Source organism: Plutella xylostella, chromosome 20, assembly GCF_932276165.1.
Source record: "Plutella xylostella chromosome 20, ilPluXylo3.1, whole genome shotgun sequence".
In the NCBI taxonomy this organism is placed as follows: Eukaryota; Metazoa; Arthropoda; class Insecta; order Lepidoptera; family Plutellidae; genus Plutella; species Plutella xylostella.
Window position 1 is genome coordinate 1695818 of NC_064000.1, and position 19097 is coordinate 1714914.

Genomic DNA, 19097 nt, shown 5'->3' on the forward strand with positions numbered 1-19097 from the left:
TTTGACATTTCAGTTTCATATTTATCATAATGAAAACTACTCTGTGGTTGGCTTATTTTACTCTACTAGCCTATCCACTTCACCTTTGTTAGTCTAGCCGTAATATTTTTCGTCTGGTAACAATTTCACATATGTCAAAAAACACAAAATTATTCTGTGGTCAAAGTGTCACAGAGTAGGTAATATTGTAGTTCAACAAAGTGTCAAAAACTCTGTCAACAACACCCACAAAATTTTGTAATAATTTTCTTATCAACAGATTTCTTTGTTAATTTCGGTGATAATACACGTTGCAGGTGCGTTAATTTACTTTTAGCTTTCTTCAGCTACGGTGTTTACCTATAATCAGTGCAAACATGGACACGATTAGTAGTCCTTTCATCTATATTTGGTCTCAAGTTAGTCTGATCTTGTAACACGGGATTTTGGCTGTTGAATCGTTTGTTTTACATTAACGTGCGTTTGTTTATGTGCAGGCACAGATGACGAACCAGGCGTCACCGGTGGAGGAGCAGGAGAAGCTGCTGGATGAGGCTCTTAATGTTGTCAAAGTTCAGGTAATTTGCATCTTTACTCAAGCTTTACTCATGCGGTCTAGTAGGTAGTAGCACACTGTCTGAGGTCTTTTTAAGATTTCTACGTGATTAATTTATGCTACGACTCATCGACGCCTCCGGCGACCAAAGGGCTGGCACATACCTAGGACAAAGGATAAGCCTCGCCATTCAGCGGGGCAATGCGGCCAGCCTCTTGGGAACCCTGCCAAACGACGGCGGTGACCTAGAAAATATTTTTTATCTTTTAAGGTAGGTAGTTTTATAATATCTATTAATATTTTACTTCGTATCTAAGTTATTATAATTGCTATGACTTCACCTGGATATTCATATTCGCGTTTTTGCCCAAACTGCCATGTATGGTCAGCCATAATTATTCCTGATTTTCCTGCATTTTTGGTATTTGGCAAATACAGCAAACATCCAATAGCAAATACAAATATCCAAGTGTGGTGCCAGAATTACTCAAATAATACATGTTTCCGTATAAATATCCTTGGACATACATATGCCTCTGGATTTTAGTAAGTATCAGATTGGTGTGGTGAAAAATTCATATTTTTATAATTGCTAATTGCAAAATGTATGTATGTAAATATAGATTCAATTTTTAATTACAAATAATTTAATAACATTCTTGTTTGTTTTCCAGGCATTCCAGATGAAGCGATGCCTGGACAAGTCCAAGCTGATGGACGCCCTGAAGCATGCATCCACCATGCTCGGGGAACTGCGGACTTCCCTGTTGTCACCGAAGAGCTACTATGAGCTCTGTATCCTTTGACATTAGGAGTATTTTAGCTTGCAGGACCTATGCTGAGTTGCAGAGAGGAACATTAAGCTAATGTCGGCATTAAATCTATGCATGTCTCTTTCTGTCCGTATACTGTCAAAGCAAGGCAGCTATAAATTTAAGGTCGACATTAGCTTAAAGTCCCTTTCTGCAACTCAGTGCTAGTCAAGTATTATGTTGCATATGTACAAATTAATGGAATTTTAGGCCTAAAACCCTTCCTTCATTGGAGGGAGACCCGTGCCCCAGCAGTGGGGACATGATAAAATTTTTGACCTAAAAAAAGCAGAACTATTGAATACATTTACATTAATAACATTACCACATGTTCCCTTTTAAGAGTTTATTATGAAAGTGCATTCATTAAATTTGAAGCAAATTAAGCATTCAAAGATCCAATAATCTCTATGCAAAATGTAACTGTTCATACAATTCTACACCTTAACTCTTAACCAGACATGGCAATAACAGACGAGCTGCGTCACCTAGAGCTGTACCTCCTAGAAGAGTTCCAGAAGGGGCGGAAAGTGGCGGATCTATACGAGCTGGTGCAGTATGCTGGCAACATCGTGCCGCGATTGTACCTTCTAATTACTGTTGGGCTGGTGTACATCAAGACTAACTCTAACTTGAGGAGGGACCTTTTGAAGGTATGTTGTTTTTGGATATACAGTTGTATAGGATAAAATAATGGAACACCTAGTATCATCATCATCTTGCTGGAATTGGATGCTATTAGACTGAGAGTCACACACAACAATCTGTCCTAAAATCTAACCAGTCGTCAGTGCAGCATGCAAAAGGGTGAACAAGTGGACACCTACTCTTTATTACACTTTCTTTAACATATACAATCTGCTACTGTCTCCCCCTTCAAAGTTTTTTCCATAGGATTCCAGAAAATCCAGCATATCATCTTTCTATATGCGTACCAATCACTCTCATGAAAGACTAACAAACATATGTATAAACTCACATAATTTCGCCCATACAATAGGATCTCTCTGGTGAAGCATCCCTTATTTTGCATCCTTTACACACAGAGTTTTGTTTATCTTACAGGACCTAGTAGAAATGTGTCGCGGCGTCCAGCACCCCCTCCGCGGCCTGTTCCTGCGCAACTACTTACTGCAGTGCACTCGCAACGTGCTGCCGGACACGGCCGAGCCGGCTCATGACAGCGAAGGCACCGTGAGTTTTCTTCTTCTTGGTGGCGACTTTTTTGTACAATAATCTTAAATCTAGATTTAGTGTCAAATGTCAATTTAAGAAACGTCAATCCATATATATAGATCGAGGTTTAACACTAAATCTAGATTTAAGAAGGCGAAATTCGAGTCATATTTTATCATCGAAAGGCGAGTTTTGGAGGGATGAAGCTGGTTGCCATTATGACACACTAGCTGTTCCCGCGAGCTTTCTTCGCCTTAAAAGATTTCCCGTGGTAATTCCGGGATAAAAAGTAGTATGTTCTTTCTCAGGGTCTAGACCATATGTATACCAAATTTCATTCAAATCCGTTCAGCAGTTTTGGCGTGATAGAGTAACAGACACACAGTTACTTTCGCATTTATGATATTAGTTAAATTATAGAAATAAGTTATGTAAATAAATATTAGTAACAGAAACCTATGCCTAGTATCTGAAATTTCAAATATTGTTTTATTTTTGTTCTATTAGGTGAAGGATGCCATAGACTTCGTCCTGATGAACTTTGCGGAGATGAACAAGCTGTGGGTCAGAATGCAGCACCAGGGACACTCTAGGTAAGCAAATGATTTATTTTTATTTCATTGCCATCAGAATACAGGAAACAATTGCCCTTTTTGTTTTGATATTTTTTACCCTTCTTTATTTTTTTCCTCTTCCCCCCGGACCGCTCTCAAGTGTGAACGTGTATCAGACGATTTATTGCCCTAAATAAATAAATTGGAGTTATTATTTGGAAATTAAATAAGCAAATATAATAGGAGTGCATAACTCAAGAAGAAGTCTAGCGGCGTGCGACTGTGCGACGCGTGAGTAGCCACGGTTGATTGACAGCTCATTACGCGGAAGCCACGCCCACCGGCTACCGGTTCTGCGACAACTCCTAATACCGTATGTGTCCCTGGTAGCGCGAGCGAGCGGGATTTCTGTCTTTGGTGACGTCACATCAGCGATCTGCAAGTTGAATTCGCCCGCTCAAAATAGGCCGCTGTTTAACTCGCTGCTATTTGAAGGAACTGCTGACTAGATAATAAGGAAACTCTTACACCGCAGGCAAGAAGTCTAGCTACCTACCTAGCACTAGATATACCTAAAATCTATCTACTTGAATATGGAAAAAAACATGAACAAATCTCTCTCAGAAACGGACGTTAGTTCGATGGACCAAGGTGTTTGCGCTACACCCCAGCGAGCGTTCATCTCTCGAATTAAAAGGAAACGCGAAGATGAAGAAGATTTTATGGCTGAATTCTTAAAATTTAAAGAGGAAATAAGGGAATTGATCTCATCTTTACGAACCTCGCAAGGAGATGAATTAAAAAAAATTGCCCCAACCTTAACGGACATACAAAAAACTAATATAAACATTGAGAGTTCCATTGCATTTCTATCACAACAAAATGAAGAATACAAGAAAAGTATTGAAAAATTGCAAATTCAGGCCCAAGAGGATAGAAAATACATTGCTGTACTGGAGGAGAAGATGGAGGATATGCAGAAAAGCATGAGGAAAACCAGTTTTGAAATGAAAAATGTGCCAAAAGCTAAAAATGAGACGAAGGAAGATTTGATCGACATGGCTACGACTCTCTCAAAAACTATAGGCTGCGACCTCAATAAGACTGATATTAAAGATATTTACAGGGTCCACGGGAAAAAAGAAGGAGTTTCAAACACACCCATCATCGTTGAGACATCCTCTACCTTAATAAAAAATGACATACTGAAGATGAGTAAGGCGTTTAATATCAAACACAAGTCAAAACTCTGTGCAAAACACCTTGGCATCCCTACATCTGTAGACTCACCCATCTATATAACGGAAAACCTGACTGCCAAAGCATCCCGCCTGCATTTTCTTGGAAGGGACCTCGTCAAGTCCAAAATGTATAAGTTTTGCTGGACCTCCTATGGTAAGGTGTATGTTAGAAAAGACGAAATTTCCCCCATTATATTGATTAAAAGTGAAATTCATGTCCAGCAATTGTTCAACAGTGGAAAATGACTATATCTACACCTATACTATGTCATCCTATACTTGCGCCTGACCTATATATGTATAAACAAAACTCTCCGTGAACTGTTGCATAATATATCATGGCCACAACTTACTCATATCAACTCCCCCCACATCACTGTATGCACAGTACTACGTATTATCTTAAATCTACTATATATACAAAATATTATAATATTATATCACAATAAACTATCAATAACGAATGCCCCCATACAGCCCCACTCATCTGTCCTGTTACCTGTCCTGATGACAATAGCACACAACGTTTACTTTGATAACATGTATCACCTACTTGTTTTTGTAAAGATACTCATTCCTATTTTGAAATTTATTTATGGATAGTAACTTAACCACATTGAAAGAGATAGACGGAATAGAGATTGCAAGCTCTGTTACCTGCAACATTGAAGACTTAAATCGACATATTAAAATACAAAATAATGATCTAACTATTATTACACAAAACATCACGAGTGTTTACAAAAATACGGATGATTTACAAGTTACATTAGCTCCCCTAGAATTCGAACCTGATATCTTGATTTTGACAGAATGCCGTTTGGACTGCAAAAAGCCAATTCCTCAGATTCAAAATTACTCATCTTTTTCCACTATTCATAACATGAACCAAAATGATGGAGTGGTAATTTTTTCTAAAAATAATCTTAAAGTTAAAGTGAAAGAAATAAAAATGATACATGCATCCTGTTTACAATTAGAAATATTTAATTACACTATATTAGGTATCTATAGATCACCGTCAAACCGAAATGCAGAAAAATTTATTGAATCACTCCGTACTCACCTCGATAGCATTAAAGGTCATAGCAATATTATCATTACGGGTGATATTAATATAAATATAATAAGTAGAATAGATGACACAACCTTTGAGAGAAACAACCGACATACATATCTTAACATGCTATCAACATATGGTCTCTTACCCGGCCACTTACTTCCTACCAGGCTAAGGAACTGTCTAGATCATGTTATCATAAAACTAAATAAAAGGAAAACAAATGCCAAGATCGCTGTCTTAAACACTACTATCACAGATCATAAAACAATATTAACCAGTATTTCGAAAACAAAACAAACGAATAAATGTCCTAAAACTAAAACCTATGTAAACTTTGATAAAGCGCTAGATAGCATAGCCAATAAAAATATATCCGACCTTCTCTTCTGTGAAGACCCGAATGCCCTGGTAGAGCTACTTGTTTATAAAATTAATGAATCCCTACAGGAACATACTACTATAAAAACAATACCAAAATCTAGTCGCACTATTAAACCATGGATTACTCCTGGCATTCTGCGCTGCATAAGGAACAGGAACAAAATGCAAAAAAGAGCTAAAAACAACCCATTTGATCAAATACTTAATGTAACTTACAAAAGATACCGTAACTACTGTAATAATTTAATAAAAAAATTAAAACGTAAATATGATAAAACACAACTTACAAATTCAATAAAAAATACAAAACTATTATGGAACAATATAAAAAATATTACAAATTTAAAACGAAATAAAACAAGTAATACGGAATTACTTGAGATGACACAGTGCCCTAAGCAATCAGTAAATATGGTAAATGATTTTTTTGTAAATGTTGGCAGAGTTCTGGCAGAAAATATACAATCACATTACCCTGCCCTTGCCACTAACGCACCTCTTTCATTTGATGCGCACCTCACTACTTTTGTGCTCTCTGATACAGATGTCAACGAAGTTGAAAAAATTATTATGAGCCTAAAATCGGATAGTGCCCCAGGTAGTGATATTATCCCTACAAGATTTCTCAAGTTAGCTAAAAATCATATCATTCCTGTTATTTGCCACTTGGTCAATCTTTGCTTCTCTAAGGGCGTCTTCCCATCGGTACTTAAGCAATCCATAATAACACCAGTCTTTAAAAGTGGCAGCAAGAACGACGTGAACAATTTTAGGCCTATCTCTGTTCTGACAGCAATTTCAAAAGTTCTGGAAAAAATTATAAATAGCAGACTCATCGGATTTCTTGACAAGTATGATATACTGTCAAACTCCCAATATGGCTTTCGACAGGGCAGATCTACTCATGATGCAATAAAGGATCTAACGTCATTAATTATAGAACAATTAGACAAGGGGAAAAAGTGCCTTACAGTTTTCTTAGACTTAAAAAAGGCCTTCGATACTGTGTCTATACCTACTCTACTACGAAAATTAGAACGAATTGGTATCAGAAGCACACCTCTAGAGCTAATGAAGGATTATCTTTGTAATCGACGGCAAAAAACAAAAGTAGGAGATTATATTAGTGAAGATCAATATGTGACCTACGGAGTCCCGCAGGGAAGTGTCCTAGGACCTACACTATTCCTAATATATATAAATGACTTATGTAACTATAAAATCAAGCAAGGTCACATATTCTCATATGCTGATGACACAGCTGTGGTGTTTACGGGAGAGTCCTGGGATTATGTACATAAGGTAGCAGAGGCTGGCTTGTCAAAAGTTAATACCTGGCTAAAGCAGAACCTTTTAACATTAAACACCTCAAAAACTAATTACATATGCTTCGGTATATATAATAGCTCACAACCTAAAATGTCTAACCTTAGAATACACGACTGTAATTGTTTGGGTAATAACTACTGTGACTGTCCATCTATCGAAAAAGTTGCCTTTACTAAATACCTCGGTGTTATAATAGATCAAAGACTATCCTGGCACCAACATCTTGAGTTAACAACCAGTAGGATAAGAAAACTTATTTACACGTTTAAAAACTTAAGACACGTCGCTGAACGAGATCTTCTAAATCAAATCTATTTAGCACTGGGGCAATCCATTTTAACTTACTGTATTTACATTTGGGGAGGCGCTACAAAGGTAAAATTCCTTGAATTAGAACGAGCTCAGAGATCCTTACTAAAAGTCATGTACTTTAAACCCTATAGATTTCCTACGCAAGACCTATACCATAATTCAAAATTACTGACTGTGAGAAAGATATACATACTAAACTTACTGATGCAAAAACATAAATCATTGACATACAATCCCACAAGCAAAAGAAGGAATGACATAGTTGCTTCCTGTAGTGTTAAAACAACATTTGCTATGCATCAATACAAAAAACAATCCGTTTTTATATACAACAAAGTAAACAAAGTACTTAACATCTACCCTATGCTATTATACGAAATGAAGAAGAAAGTCACCGAGTGGTTATTAACGTTAAATTATGAAGAAGTGGAGGAGCTGTTCAAAGTTATTGAATGAATTTTTAACAACTATTACCTTGTAGTAGTTGTAGGTAGGCGTTTGAATATTGATGTAATCTATATATACATGTATGTGTTTATATATTAACGTTACTATATATAATATACTTATCTCCATTTATAATTTTTTTCTATACATATATATATTTATATTATTATTTACATACCAAATATGAGTCTCGTAGCTGTAAAGCTGGCTAGAAGCTAAAGTTTTATTTAATTTAGTATAATCTAAAAATGTTAAATTAGGTTTTATAAATGAGTTCCTAGATTGCCTGTAACTTACCTGTAAACATGTAACCTGACCTAACCTTATAATAACCATATTTTAAACAGTTTCTAATTTATGAAAGTTTGTAAATTACTTTTTTCTTTATTTTATATCTTCTTTATCTTTATAGTCTAAATTTGAATGTAAATAACTACATAGTTTAAAACTAATTAACTCGTAAACTATTTAAAATGTACTTAGTATATGGAAGAGCGGGGTATCCTGGCACAGGTACTTTATACTTAAAAGGATGCCCCATCAACTATTGTAACTAGTATGTAAGTTTACGAAATAAAATATTTTGAATTTGAATTTTTTTTTGAATTACCCTTGGATGCAAACATAACTATGCCAATTTCAGAGGTTAAAGTCAAGTTAATACATATAGGCTACTTTTTGTTCCGGAATTCCCACGGGAAATCTTTTAAAGGCCAAATACATGAATAATCCGTATTCAAATCAATCAAGCCATTTGGGAGCTACGTGAATGTATTAAGCCAAATCATTATCACTGTACTCCATCTCTACTACAGACAATTTAATGTCTAAGACACTTATTTTTGTGACTCTGAAACCCTATTCTAAAGCGGCATAATTCAAATATGTCCAACAAAACTAATGCACACGTAACATATTACCGTCCTACTTACTTTGCGGTCAAGTGACCGTGTTTGAGATGTCCCCAAATACTACTATTATTATTATTCCCCTACCAGAGACAAAGAGCGTCGCGAACGCGAACGCTCCGAACTCCGCATCCTCGTGGGCACAAACCTGGTGCGTCTCTCGCAGCTGGAGACGGCCGCGGTGGAGGACTACACGCGGCTCGTGCTGCCCAGCATCCTGGAGCAGGTGGTCAGCTGCCGGGACGCCATCGCGCAGGAGTACCTCATGGAGTGCATTATACAGGTGACCTCCCTATTGACCACCAGTCAATGTAGGCTGGATGATCCTCCGTCGGAGCAGTAAGGATGGTGGGTAACTGCTCATTACTCCGGAGTTAGCGTTGGGCATTAATAGGTGATATAACACCATCGGTAAAAAATGACGATGATGATAGTCTAGAACAGTCTTAAGCAGGGTCTATATGTATTTGTATCTTTTCTTTGACATCTGATAAGATGTCATTATTCCTCGGTATCATGTCGCCGGTTTAACTTAATATTCGTGTCCAAACTGTAAATCCAAATGTCGCTCTATCAATTTTATATCTGGCTTGGCCAGCAAATAACTAAGCAAGGAGGATAAATCGACCCGATTATCTGCCCTACAAAAAGTCTGACGAGAGCGAGCAGCCTTACTGATTATCCATCTCCATCCCCAGGTGTTCCAAGTCTGACTTTAGTGAGCTTACTGATTCGCAATCTTCTTTTCGACCCGATTATCTGCCCTACAAAAAGTCTGACGTGGGCGAATAGCCTTATACTTATTCTTCATAATTTCTTCCTTTTCCAGGTGTTCCCGGACGAGTTCCACCTGGCGTCCTTGAGCGCGTTCCTGAAGTCTTGCGCCGAGCTGCAGCCCGCCGTCAACATCAAGAACATCGTCATCGCGCTCATCGAGAGACTGGCCTCCTTCAGCCAGGTCACATTTACTATATATAATACAGGGTGTTGCAAAAAGAGTCGCGAAAAAAAAACTTTTTCCATAGAAACTTTGTTTTGACCTGTTTATTGCGACTTTTACTAGTATAGCCACGGCTGTTATCTGACCCCCTGGGGGGCTGAAACTGGATGGACCTCCATGAGCCACGATCCTAACTGGCATAAGCATCTGTCAATCAAATGTAATGGAAAACTTGCCATATTTTGCAAAGTATTGAAGCTTTTTTGTGATAAAGTAATACCGATAATAGCAGTGTGCTTATGGTGTCATCGACTCATCGAATATCGAAGTGGCAAGCCATTTACGAATTAATTTTCTCTGCTTCTTAGAGATCTAGCCTTTCCAATATATTGTATTGACTCTACTCCCTATTTTTTGTTTTTTATAGTTGTAAAATCTGTCAACTCAAATTTAACTTTGACTTTACAGAGGAACGAGGGCAACGTGAACCTCAGCGTGGTGATGGAGGACGGGCAGGAGCAGTCCGTGCAGCTGTTCGAGGTGTTCTCCGACCAGGTCGCCGCCATCACCCAGGTAATACATAGCATAATGCTGAGTGGGGACCTTTTGTAACTGAGCGCGGCAGAGGACGAGCGGGAGCAGGCCGTTCAGCTGTTCGAAGTGTTCTCCGACCAGGTCGCCGCCATCACGCAGGTAACTATACAGCACATGCTGAGTGGGGACCTTTTGTAACTGAGCGCAGTAGAGGATGGGCGGGAGCAGGCCGTGCAGCTGTTCGAGGTGTTCTCCGACCAGGTCGCCGCCATCACGCAGGTAATACATAGCATAATGCTGAGTGGGGACCTTTTGCTAGGACTATACATAACACTATTGTTCCACTGTATGTGATTTTGTAAACCTATTCCAGTGTACCTTTTTAGAGAATTTTCTAAAAGTAAATAAAATATACCTACTAGGTTATACAGAAAGCCAGATACAACTCTAGATGAAAGTCCGATCATTTATAGTACTTTCATAAACATTTATATGCTAAAAAACTTAATAAACCCTATTTTCCCCGACAGAGTCGCACAGACATGCCTGCAGAAGACATGCTGAGTCTCCAACTAGCATTACTGAAGTTAGCCCAGCGATGTCATCCAGAGAAGTTATCCTATGTGGATAGAGTGTTGGCACATACACACTTTATATGCAACGATATACATACTAACTCGTGAGTACATAATTATATATTTTATGTTGGTATATTAACCCCTCAGTTAAACAAAAGAATATTATATGAAGTCCAAGCACCTTTTCTATCACAAGAGCCCGAATTCAGGCCACAGGCTGGCCATCTCAATTTTGTGCTATATTTTTAGCTCATAAATGTCACGTAGGTATAACGTCACAGAAAAGAGGTCCTACATAATGGCATTTGTTTCTTGTTTCTCATAACTGCTACTTTAGGGAAAATTCAAAATAACATAAAACGAATGTTTAACTGAGTCACCCAGCCTGTAGAGCGCCCTTGGGATATACGAGTTTTCTTCCTCTTAAAATCTACAATATGAAATCACAGTGGTTCGGCTATATCTATAACTATATTTTCATGTTTCCGTATGTATAATCTTTCATACGTATTCTCCTTCTCACAGCGGGAAAACCCACCTCCAACACAACACGCCAGCCTTCAAGGAACTCATGAAGATACTACTCCTGCCAGCGAACCACTACGAAGACATACTAACCCTGATCAAGCTGAAGCGATACTCGCCTCTCATAGCTCACCTGGACTGCTCTGGGCGTAGTTCGCTAGCTGCGGCCATAGCTCAGCGAGTGCTGGACACTGGGACTTATATCGACACGCCGCAGGATGTAAGTTACATAAATAAATATGACCATTGTGACGCACATGACACGCATTGACACGTGTCATGGAGTCATCTACATCGACACACCGAATAACGATAGTCTGTAAATGCTTATTTTTGCTATAACCTGTTTTCTAATCAAGATCTGGAGTAAAATTTCATAAGTGATATGTGTCAACTTTGCATATATCTGCCGAGGTATTTACTGAACTAGATGTACGCTTCTAAATACCCCTCTTCTAATTATAAGTTTCTATTGAACGTAAAACTTTTAACTATTCTACTTACCTTGCTAAAAATTTCTATTCACACACAGTTGAAAGCAGTTTACCTAGACTATTATTCATTGAACACCCTTCTTCTAGTTATTTTGCTAACCACAAACATTCCCACACAGGTAGAAGCAGTGCTAGGCATGCTGGATGTCCTCGTCAAGGACCAGCCCGACCAGCCGGCCGAAGTAGACCCTGACGACTTCATGGAGGAACAAGGATTGTTGGCCAGGTCGGTTACATACTGTTACTTACGGAATTAATTATTGTTCTAGCTGGTGGCATAGTAATGTTACATATTCAGAAATGATAGGATTTATAGATGTCAAGTTTTGCCGTGATGCATTTCTTCATATCAAATTCAAATCAAATTCAATTTCATTTATTCATATACGAATTAAAACTTAAAACTAATACACAAACATGCAATTATTACGGTAACATTGTACATCGAGAAAAAAATATATATAAAATAAATGACAAATACGAGCAAGTTACAAAGAGGGTAGATTAAAATAAGTTCACATAGTTTACCGATGATCCCACACTAGGCGAACCTGTGTCGTGGCGATCGAGTATTATTCCTATTTGATTGCTATGAACGACAATGTTGGTCACAAGCGGAAGCGATTTTGCATTATTTCATGGGATAAAAAAAATAAAATAAAAATGTAGTGTGTAATAAATAATATTATGATAGTGACAGTGTGTTAAATAAATATTGTTATAACATAGATATACATATATATCCTTATGAATACATACATAAATACATATTAATAGTTTTAACGCTACGTTTGTATTGTTATGATGGACTCGGTTTGATCATAATTTAGGCTTAGTAACCATCGTTTTACCTTAAGTTTCACTTCGTGTACAGATAATTGTTTTAGAGAACATTCTTTGGCGACATTGTTGTAAATGTGTGGATATAGGAAATAGCTGTGTCTTCTCGCAAAAGACGTACTAACAGATGAAGTAGGTATTTTATAAACACGTTTTTTTATTATTTCTGGGTAGTCCGGGCTTGTTCGTAGAGTTTTGTGAACTCGTATAGTGACTAAGTGAATATAAAGTCGACGAACACTGAGAAGTTGCCATTCATCGAATAGTTTATTAGTGGAATAGCGAAATGGTTTACCTAACATTACTTTTAAAACTGAGCGTTGTGCGCGTTCAATTTCCATCATGTGTGTTTTGGCCGACCCACCCCAGATCCGCAAGCAATATCCTATGATTGACTGGCATAGTGCTAAGTAAATATATTTCAGAAGGTCCTTGTTAGCACAGTGCCTTAAGAGTTTCATTATATTGATAAGTTTTCTGACTTTCCCCGATAGAGTGTGTATGTGTGCTTTGAAAGATAAGGTGTTATCAATCTTAATACCAAGATACTTGATGGTGTTTGTACTTTGAATCTCCGGGCACAGGCAATTGTTTTGTAAGTTGCACCAATGTACTTTAATACCATTTGTATCTGGTGGACACGAAGCAAGAGTCTTGTAAAACGTGACGTATTTTGTCTTGTCTGTATTTAAGGTTAGAAGGTTTCTATTAAGGTATTTGCCCAGACTCGTCAAGCCAGCTTCAGCCTTCTGAAATGCGCCATCCCAAGTAGCATCGCTAAAGATCACAGCAGTGTCATCTGCGTAACAGAAGTGTTGTGCGTCTGCTGGGACAAAGTCCGAGATGTCGTTTATATAAACCAGAAACAAGGTAGGTCCTAAGATACTGCCCTGGGGAATACCAAATTGTATCCTACTTTCCGTGCTCATGCTTTCACCAATCCTCACAACTTGTTTCCCATTACTCAGATACGATTGAAACCACTGAAGTGGTAATCCTCTTATACCGATATATTCTAACTTTCTTAACAATATTGGTATTGATACTGTGTCAAAGGCTTTTGCCAAGTCCAGGAAGACACCAATGCAAGCATTACCACTGTCTAACAAGTTGCATATAAGGCTGACTAGGTCATCGACGGTGTCCTCCGTGGACTTTCCTCTCCTGAAACCGTATTGTCTATTGCTAAGCAAATTGTTTGTCTCTAGGTATGATATGAGGCGTTGGTTTATCAGCTTTTCGAGAACTTTTGATAGGCAACTGAGTAATGAGATGGGTCTATAATTAGATGGCGTATCCTTGGGACCACTTTTGTGGTCTTTATCATAGGTGGTTGGTGGTGGTTTTTATCATAGTAAAAACGATTGTACTATGATGTGTGTTATGCAACATAATACCTATATAATCCAAAGCATTCACTCTACTCACCGGTGCGTTTAAAGCGAATTTCAGAAAGCTATCGCATCTTGTGGCGCGCTTCGGGAGAGGCCTACGTCCACCAGTAAACTGCTATAGTCTGTAAAAAAAGATTTTAATAGACATATAGACAGATATAAAATATATAATTTTATTTCGACCTTAACTCTATAGCATAAAATTCAAAATATGCGTATGTGGCAATATCAGCAACTGACTGTAAAAGGATACAGCATTCTACGATAAAGCCATTAACTATTTCACCTTCCACAGACTAATCCACCACTTCAAGTCCGACTCTCCAGACCAGCAATACCTCATCCTCACAACAGCCCGCTCAGCGCTGCAGGGCGGCGGCGCGCGGCGCGTGCAGCACTCGCTGCCCCCCGTGCTGTTCCACGCGTACAGACTGGCCTTCACCTACCACCAGATCAAGGACCAGGTATGAAGAAGAAGAAGAAGAAGGAGGTTTGATACTGAGGGCTGCGTTCCTCAATCCTGACTGAATTAACGGCGTATCGGATTCGTTTTGTGCTCACTATGCTTCGTTACGCGTGCCGATAGTAACGCCAAGTTTGTTGCACTGTTACGAGAAAACGGCTAAACCAATTTGGACGAAATTTGGTAGGTAGGAAGCTGGCACCCTAGAGCAACACATAAGCTACTATTTATCCCAGCCATCCCATGAGCAGTCTCCCGTGTACTCCCGATATATATGTAAGTATATTTCAGTGTCTCAAAAAAAAGATTCTCTCTTCTCAGCCTAGTGCACTATCAATCACTTTCTCGTATTATGTGACAAATATAATTTTGTAATAATTATAATAAAATGTTTATAGTCGTTTGCAATAGAATCCAACAATCATGTAAACAAACCAAACTGTCACGATTACTCCGTAATCACATACATTTGACGATCAATTATGAACATAGTCTGATTTCAACGAACGCACCATTGTTTTCACATTATCTTCAACACGATTTAACTTGTATTTATAAGTTAAATTTGTTAAAACATTTGCAACGTAAAAATTTCGAAGTATTTGACAAGCTGTCATCTTAGTTTTTTACTCATCGAACTCTATAAGTCATTGAAAAGTTAGTGTTGTTCGTAATCTGAAGTTATCTTTTAATTTTAATTTAATAAATTATTTTAATTTAATTTTATTTGAATACAATAAAAAAATATTTTCAAGAGCTTAATATAATTAACCAAAACGAAAAAAGGAAGAGGAAGAAATGAAAAAGCTCGACGGCATTTTAGACACGGCAAGCGATGACACAGTGGTTCCATTTATAATTACGGTCACCGGCGACACTTCTGATAGTGATGATGAAAAAGACGAAGATTTAAATTTGATTTAATAAACACTTTTTACATTTAATTAGTTTTATTTTATAGTCTATGGCTTATATATTTAATCTAATTAGAACACTATGACATCACTATAGGCATAAACAATACGCTGTCAATGTCAGTCCGCCATATTTGTTTACATGATTGTTGGATTCTATTGCAAACGACTATACTTTGTTCTTCAGGATGAGATGTGGGAGAAGAAGTGTCAGAAGATATTCCAGTTCTGCCACCAGACCATCAGCATGCTGGTGAAGGCCGAGCTCGCCGAGTTGCCGCTGAGGTCAGTAGATGTAGCTGTATACAGGGTGGAGTATTAGTCAGGCAACGCTAATTTTGCAATGGGGAAAATATAGTAGTTAGAAAGATAATTCTTCATTTGTATACAAGTAGATTTCATTTAAACTGTAATATAATAACCATAAATTATAATAATGTAAGTCATTCATTGCAAAGAATAATGGAAGAATTTCTGACCGCACATTAAAAATACAACTAAATCATAGATGGCGCTAGTAAAACGTTCATACTGCAGCTTTTCAATAAAAAAAGCTCTGCAGTAGTATGAAGGTTTTATTATCGCCATCTACGATTTAGCCTACCTTTCTCCATATTCTGGCTATTTCTCACTTCATAATGTGGCCACGGGCCATGGCCAGCCAAACATTGGATCTCTTTTTTAACTTCAATTGTTTATTCCACCCCTACAGACTGTACCTCCAAGGCGCACTAGCAATAAGCGAGATCGGCTTCGCCAACCACGAGACTATCGCCTACGAGTTCTTATCTCAGGCATTCTCACTGTATGAAGACGAGATCTCGGACTCGAAGGCGCAGCTCGCGGCCATCACACTGATTATTGCCACCTTCGAGCAGATCAACTGTTTCGGTGAGATATTTATAGTAACACAACCATAGAAAACTAGAACTTTATTAATGAAATGAAACATAATGTGGAACAGTATTTACCATTTATAATCTGTAGGTGAATAAGTGATCAGAATTTATATTTAGGAGGACATCTGCCTTTTATAACCATGAACGTATGATAAGAGAGTAAGCGCATATCTTATGCTTGAAAGATGGCTGAGGACTTTTCTCCCCATTCTTCTCCGATAAGAGCCCGTTAGTCGAGTAGGGCGAAAGGCAGGAGTAGTTTGTATCCTAATTTATTTATTATACACCTTAATTTACGGGAGTCGCTGTAACAGCCCAGCAACCAGCGGCGCAGCCTTTACTGTCCACAGGACACGCTGAGCTGGTGCCTTTTGGCCATTGGACACCCTGTGCACTGTAAAGCAACCGTTTCTTTTATTGTGTTCGTGGTGCATCTGGTTATAGTGTGACCATTACCGCTGTGCACTCCCTGAAGCGTCCGTAGTCGAGCGGGCCTCAGTGATCGTAACTGATCGCTGAGGTTAAGCAACAACTGACACGGTCAGCCATTGGATGGGTGACCAATTTCAAGTGGTGCTTTTCTGGACGCTTCCGTGCTTCGGACGGCACGTTAAGCCGTGGGTCCCGGTTGCTGCTTCGGCAGCAGTCGTGAAGCCTAGTCAGAGGCCTTCGGGCGGCTTGAAAACATCTGACAGTCGGGTTGCCCACTTACCCGACAACTCTCTCAGCACAAGCTTGCTTGTGTTGGGATCCACCAACCCGCACTTGGCCAGCGTGGTGGACTAGGCCTAAAACCCTTCCTTCATTGGAAGGAGACCCGTGCCCCAGCAGTGGGGACGTAATGGGTCGTGATGATGAAACTCCCTGAGGTATGCGCGCGGCGAGATGGGGGGATAAATCGGCTACTGCGCTCTGTCACGTCTCTATCTCTGTCACACTCGTGGCGGCCTCGCCCCGCACCTCGCCTCGCATGCCTCAGGGAGTGCAAAGTGGTAATGGTCACATTATAGTAATCACGTCCGTACTTTTCTCATCTCATAAAAAAACCATTCCCTTCCGCAGGCGCAGAAAATGCCGAGCCGATGCGGACGCAGTGCGCTCTGGCCGCCAGCAAGCTGCTGAAGAAGCCGGACCAGAGCCGCGCCGTGGCGCTGTGTGCGCATCTGTTCTGGAAGGGCTCCAAGGACTCCGTTGAGGTATGACCTGAATACAAGTTCTCGAGTGTAGACCACAAACAGACAAAAGCAGCGTGGAACAACTGTCCGCTGGATCGACGACCTTATACCGGTAGCCAGTAGTGGCTGGATGAGGACGACCGAGTGCGTTCGTCCAGCGCAGCCTAAGCAGTCAAAGAATCATTTATTTATTTATTTAACTCTTTATTGTACAAATATTACAAATAAAAGTACAAAGGGTGGACTTAATGCGAAATAAAAGGAGGTACAGGAAAAATAGGTAATAAGGTGTACAAAAAAGAATGGAATCATGTAGAACTAAAAGTTGTAGTATTTTTCTTTATAACGCCTTTTTAAGACCCTGTAATAATGCTTAATCGCTGTTCTATTCACAGTGGCCACTGAACGACGCGAATCGAGCGCTCGACTGCTTGAAGAAGGGAGCTAGGGTGGCGCAGCAATGCATGGACGGAGCTGTGCAGGTAAAATACTTCTCAATTTAATTATGATTTTACGTATACATACTGATTATTTTAACAAATCTGATATCGGTACACTTTGCCAAAAGTACGCCAGAGTTTTTAGATATGTTTCCGTTTCAGTTGTGAAAACTATAATTACCTACACTAATTTATTTTCCCTCTCGTGCACCATACAAATTCGTGTTTAATTCTCAGTTGTTTTCACTTCCGTACGGTAGAATAACTTACACTATACACTTGGTCTCGATAGCAAATGCACAATAAAAATATTTCATTTGATTTTTGTCAACCGTGCATTCTTTTCGCAATATAATAATGTTATGTCTATGTTTACATTGTTATTTATTGTGTCACAGGCGCAGCTACTAGCCGAGCTGCTGGGTCGCTACGCGTTACTCCGCGAGAGAGGCAACCAGGCCGTCAACGTGCCCATCATCAACGCCGTAAGTATCATCATCATCATCACCAGCCAGTAGTCGTCCAGATATAGGCCTCGCGCTCAGGAGCGCCATAACACTCTGTCTCTCTGAGGAAACATATTTTAGCTACACTGTCTAAAGCCATATTAACACTTTATCAATTAGGACGAATATTAAGGAATGATATGGATCATTCCTTAATAGAAAGTAGGAAAAATTATGGATCGTTTTTACTAAGGTCTCTCTTACTTATCTATTAGCCCTCAAACAAATGCCGCTGACTTTTTATGGTAACCGCACATATACCCGTAAGGTAAAGGGATCGGATATAAAATATGTGCGGTGACCATTAGGTAGGCATCATGTAAATAAGTGATAAAAATAAAATGAAAATCACAATATTAACCACCCTTTACCCCCCAGGTAATCCTCAAGATACGCGAAGAGCTGGCCAACCTCGAGCAGTCAGAGGAAGTGGAACAAATTACCAAACATTTCCACAACACGCTGCAACACCTTAAAAACCGAATCGAGTGTCCTGACGCGGACTCGCTGGGCTATGAGGGACTCGTGTTGAGCTAGATCTGATGAGCTAATATGTTAGGGTGCTTGCTTAGAGAATCGGGTTCCCTGTATCTACCTGAGCCGCGAGCACAGGATTCGATAGTATTTTCGAATCTAC

The 19097-nt window shown here is 39.0% G+C and overlaps 1 protein-coding gene across 1 annotated transcript; it reads left to right on the forward strand.

Moving 5' to 3' along the window:
• Nucleotides 1-281: 281 nt before the first annotated feature.
• LOC105394511 (vacuolar protein sorting-associated protein 35) lies at nt 282-19096 on the forward strand. The gene is made up of 19 exons (XM_048628227.1): nt 282-398; nt 477-557; nt 1210-1330; nt 1807-2000; nt 2413-2541; nt 3031-3116; nt 8849-9041; nt 9588-9716; nt 10167-10271; nt 10763-10911; nt 11336-11555; nt 11949-12055; nt 14359-14527; nt 15628-15725; nt 16153-16331; nt 17402-17535; nt 17910-17996; nt 18353-18439; nt 18839-19096. The coding sequence occupies exons 1-19, from the start codon at nt 357-359 to the stop codon at nt 18995-18997; spliced, it is 2469 nt and encodes an 822-aa protein (XP_048484184.1). The 5' UTR covers nt 282-356; the 3' UTR covers nt 18998-19096.
• The last annotated feature ends 1 nt before the right edge of the window (nt 19097 follows it).

What these genes read in the sequence shown, in the direction of transcription:
- LOC105394511 (XM_048628227.1), top strand. Translation starts at nt 357, where the DNA reads ATGGACACGATTAGTAGTCCTTTCATCTATATTTGGTCTCAA. An exon ending in ATATCGACACGCCGCAGGAT is followed by an intron (nt 11,556 to 11,948) that starts GTAAGTTACATA and finishes ATTCCCACACAG; the next exon opens with GTAGAAGCAGTGCTAGGCAT. An exon ending in GCATGGACGGAGCTGTGCAG is followed by an intron (nt 17,997 to 18,352) that starts GTAAAATACTTC and finishes ATTGTGTCACAG; the next exon opens with GCGCAGCTACTAGCCGAGCT.